The 4,719-nt window shown below is 59.8% G+C and overlaps 1 protein-coding gene across 1 annotated transcript in view; it reads right to left on the bottom strand.

Moving 5' to 3' along the window:
* DOT1L (DOT1-like histone H3K79 methyltransferase) overlaps positions 1-4,719 on the bottom strand; it is a 64,986-nt gene that overhangs the window by 30,968 nt on the left and 29,299 nt on the right. Inside the window, exons 6-7 of the mRNA XM_011997475.1 lie at positions 3,713-3,807; positions 3,247-3,309 (exon numbers count right to left, since the gene is read on the bottom strand). Of these exons, the coding sequence (XP_011852865.1) occupies positions 3,247-3,309; positions 3,713-3,807 (158 nt within the window). The remainder of the gene's footprint in view (positions 1-3,246; positions 3,310-3,712; positions 3,808-4,719) is intronic.

Genomic DNA, 4,719 nt, shown 5'->3' with positions numbered 1-4,719 from the left:
GCGGCTCACGCCTGTCATCCCAGCACTTTGGGAGGCCGGGCGCAGCGGCTCCGCCTGTCATCCCAGCACTTTGGGAGGCCGGACGCGGCGGCTCACGCCTGTCATCCCAGCACTGTGGGAGGCAGAGGCAGTCGGATCATGAGGTCAGGAATTTGAGACCAGCCTGACCAGCATGGTGAAACCCCGTCCCTACTATAAATACAAAAATTAGCTGGGCATGGTGGTGGGCGCCTGTCATCCCTGCTACTCAGGAGGCTGGGGCAGGAGAATCGCTTGAACCCAGGAGGCGGAGGTTGCAGCGAGCTGAGCTTGTGCCACTGCACTCCAGCCTGGGCAACACAGCAAGACTCTGATGTCAAAAAAAAGAAAAAGAAAACCACAAGGGATCGGTAAGAACTCCAGGAACTCATGCTGCAGCAAGGCTTCAGGAGATGAGGAGAAGAGAAAGTATCAATGACCTCCCTAGATGTTCATGGCACCAGGTGCCGGCCAGGACATGGGGCAACAGAAACTCCTGTTCACCGCTGGAGGTAACGCAGATGGTGTAGACTCACTGCGAGGCAGTCTGGCGGTTTTTCCAGACGATCCAGCAATCGTGCTGCCTGGTGTCTACCCACAGGAGTGGAGCTCCTGCACCCACACAGAAACCTGCACACGGACCTTTACTGCAGCTGTGCTCATAACTGCCGAACTGTGGAAGCAGCCCAGATGGCCTCAGCAGGCGAGTGGGTGAATTAACTGTGGCACATCCAGACAATGGACTACTATTCAGCAATAAAAAGAAATGGGCTGTCAAGCCTCAAAAAGACATGGAGGCAGCCAGGCACCCTCACGCCTGTAATCCCAGCACTTTAGCAGGTCAAGGAAGGAGGATCGCTTGAACACAGGAGTTTAAGCCAACCTGGCCAACGCTGTGAAACCCCGTTGCTACAATTTGTGTGTGTGTGTGTGTGTGAGACAAAGTCTCGCTCTATCGTCCAGGCTTCGGTGCAGGGGTGCGATCTCGGCTCACTGTAGCCTCCGCCCCCTGGGTTCAAGTGATTCTCCTACCTCAGCCCCTCAAGTAGCTGGGATTACAGGTGCGCACCACCACGCCCAGCCAGGTTTTGTATTTTTAGCAGAGACGGGGTTTCACCATGTTGGCCAGGCTGGTCTTGAACTCCTAAACTCAGGTGATCCGCCCGCCTCAGTCTCCCAACGTGCTGGGATTACAGGCGTGAGCCACTGTGTCTTGCTCAAATTATTTTTTTAATTAGCCAGGTGTGGTGGTGCACGCCTGCAGTCCCAGCTACTCAGGAGGCTGAGGTGGGAGGATCACTTGAGCCCAGGAGTACACGGCTGCAATGAGCTATGATTGCACCACCGCACTCCAGCCTGGAGAACAGAGCAACATCCTGCCTCTAAAAAACAACAACAAAAGTTTCCAGCCAGCAGCTCCCTCCCTGAGGATGCAAAGAAGCACACTGCCTGACTCAGGTGTCCCTGCCACTGCAGCCCATGTCAGGCCTCGCAGGGGAAGATGGCCTGCCTGGACCATGCATCTGTGTCCCCACCCAGGTTCATCTGCTCAGACCACCACAGCCAGGACACCCAGGGCAGAACCAGCCAGCAAGGGATCAGGGCCCAGCACCCTGACTCTGGCCTTCACCTGTGCTGTGAGCTGGGGGCCAGGGATGCGTGCTAGGCAGGATGCACGCCCACTCGTGGCAATGACAGGAATGCCGAGGCCTCACAGCGACCTGAGGAAGGACCCGACTGACAGGCCCACAGAGGGCGCCTCGGCAGGGAGCTCCAGACAGATGGGCGGGTACACAGCCCTGGCCACACCTCCACCCACCCTGCTGAGGAGACAGTGAGGGGCGGGCACCGCCTAGGAGGGGACTGGAACTGTACGCCACCTGTGTCCCTCATTGGTCCCTCTGAACTGTGAGACTCGACTGACAACAGGACCTCTGAACACCTTGTTTCTGTTGCTTCTCAAACGTGCAGATTCCACCCAGGAACTGTGTTGCCGCAGGCACCTGGGATCACGAGTTGGCCTTGCCATGTTCCGTCCTGAGCTGCTCTGCTGGGCAGCTTAGCGACTCCTGCGCCATCGTCCTCCCAAGGTGGTGACCTGGCGACCGCCCTGCCCAGCACTCCTTCCGCCTTGTCAGGGAGGCCTCTCAGGACTCAAGGGGCTGCGGGCTCTGTACTCCAGGGGCTCCAAGTCTAGAACAGGAAGCACCCACCTTCCTGCACCCCAGACCCCAAGCCACCCTCCAATCCACATCACAGGAGCAGCTGCGCCAGCACCGAGCCCACACCCCACGAGGGCGGGGAGGGGATGGAGTCCGCAGGTCTGAGACACTGCTGGGAGGCAGAGCCAATGGGCCCCAAGCACCGTCAGACTCCACCACAGGTGAGCTCCTGGGCAGCTGGGACTGGGAGGAGGAGAGCACAGGTCAAGGAAGGACTCAGCTCTGCAGGCCTCTGTGTGGAAAGGACCAGGGTGGAGCCTGGTGTCTAAGGACTTAGCACGGGGTGGGAAGGAGTCCGGGGAGGATGCAGGAGTGGCAGCTCCTCCTGGAAGCTGTGGCCCAGTAATCACCAGACCTGGGTCAGGAAAACCGTCCTTCCTGCTCCCTAAAGAGCATCCCCTTCCCACGCCCACTCCCATCCCACTGCCACTCAGCCATCGAGGGGAGTGCACACCCCGCAGGGACAGCCACACGCGGCGCCATCCACACGCGGCGCCATCCACACGCGGCGCCATCCACAGGGTACACGGGAGGAGCACCTCAGACCGCATCACGACAGGGCGGAAGAGAACACTGCCCACCCCGAGGTTGCTGGCTTGTCATGAAGAACATGGCACTGAGGACCAGGAACCCGACCAAACAAGGCTGTCCCCAGTGAGGGATGACACCCCAAGGACGCTGCAACCAGCCCAGAACCCAGCCTGTCCCACAGGCCTCCGCTCCGTGGAGCCCCGAGCCCGTTCCCTGAACCGCCTCTGTGCACCGCAGGCTGCCGATGGACAGAAGCCATGTCACAGAGGATGGCAGCGACAGTGCCAACAGAGGCACCTGCTGCGGGCTCAGAGGCCACGCCCAGGCAGCCCTATAAGAACCAGAGGGGACTCCAGGGGGCACGCCATGTGCCAAAAGCCATGTGCCAACATTGGCAAGAAAGGAGGGGCTAAGAGGAGGGTGGGAGCAGGGATGGGGCCGGCGATGGGAGCCAGGGCGGAGCGATGGCACTCACTGTGTATTCTGCATGCTTTTTTCCATACCATTTCATCCACTTCCTGAACTCGCGGTCCATGGTCTGGAAGGAAAGAAACCAAACGCCCATTACAAACTCTCAGGGCAGTGGGGCCTCAATGCGCCCGCCTGGGCAGGCCACCCAAAACACCCCACTTCTCAGAGGGCTGTGCCATGAGGTGGAGCTGAGCACTTCCCGCCTCACTTGTGGCACGTGCTGTGAAACAGGCTCAGAGACGCCCACGCAGCGCTTGGGCAGGCCTGGAGGGCCGGCCTGTGATGGGCCGTGAGGGCATGCGGGCACCCTATTCACAGGCACACCCTGCAGGCAGCTAAGACGTCTTGGGCCTGGAAAGAATGCCGCCCAGACTCGGAAGTCCCACAGCAGTGGGGTGGAGGCACCCAGGGCATCACTTTCTCTGATGGTCCCCTGCCTCCAACACACCCTGGCGCCCAGACCTGCTCACCTCCGCATACTTGGCCGGGATGTCCGCTTTCTCGACGCCATAGTGATGTTTGCAGTTGGTGGCAGCAGCGACCTGGAGCACAACCTGGCCCACACCTGTGATCAGAGAGATCCATCAGATACCACACAGCACTCAGATGCCACCCAGGAGGCCACGACAGCCTCGGAGACAGAGGCCACAAGGATGCAGCCATGAAGACCCACAGGGGAGGCCACAAGTCTCCACACATATCCGATGCTGCAAGGCCACTCAGGGTGAGACCAGGCCCCCAGTAGAGCCCCCACGAGGGGATGGTCATCACAACGTGTCATCCATGGACATTACTTGGTGGCCCCCGAAACCCAGAATTCATTTTGAGTCTAAAGGCCCTATGTGGTGTTCACTGTTCAGACAGGGCTGCCCGAGACTTGGCAGGTCTGGAAAGGCTCCCGTTCACCTCAAATTATCCCTGCGTCACCACCACACAGACACAGAGCAACCTGGCTGATGAAATCTCATGGCACCCCAGGAAGGCTCATGAGCGGGACTGGACTGAGACTCGATGTGGGGTGGGAGAGGCAGTGAGGAGCCCCTGCAGCCAGGACCGTCTCCCAGCCGCCGCGGTTTCACAGCGTCAGCGCACAACCCAGCAACCCCCGGCTCTAAGGGAGGAGGAGGGAACGGGGGCTGCAGATGTGCCAGCGTCAGGAGGGCGGAGGCAGCAGCACACACTGTGGGTGTCAAGCCGCCTCTCCTCCCCTGCTAGGCAGCTCTGCGCTCCAGGGAATGAACCACGGCGCAACCACAGCAGGCACAGACCGCCACCACCACAGCAGCGGGAAGAGAAGCACACAGGGACAGGGGCCCAGAGCCGGGCCGGCAAGTGCTAGGCCGTCATCTAAAACATATACGCCTTTTTAATTTTTTGTTTTTGAGACAGGGTCTGACTCTGTCGCCCAAGCTGGACTGCAAGTGGTGAGATCCTGGCTCACTGCAGCCTCAATCTCTTGGGCTCAAGCAATCCTCCC

Source organism: Mandrillus leucophaeus, unplaced genomic scaffold, assembly GCF_000951045.1.
Source record: "Mandrillus leucophaeus isolate KB7577 unplaced genomic scaffold, Mleu.le_1.0 Scaffold54, whole genome shotgun sequence".
NCBI classification, from domain to species: Eukaryota; Metazoa; Chordata; class Mammalia; order Primates; family Cercopithecidae; genus Mandrillus; species Mandrillus leucophaeus.
The sequence above is the reverse complement of the archived record's forward strand: the minus strand, read 5'-3'. Positions and strand labels throughout refer to the sequence as shown.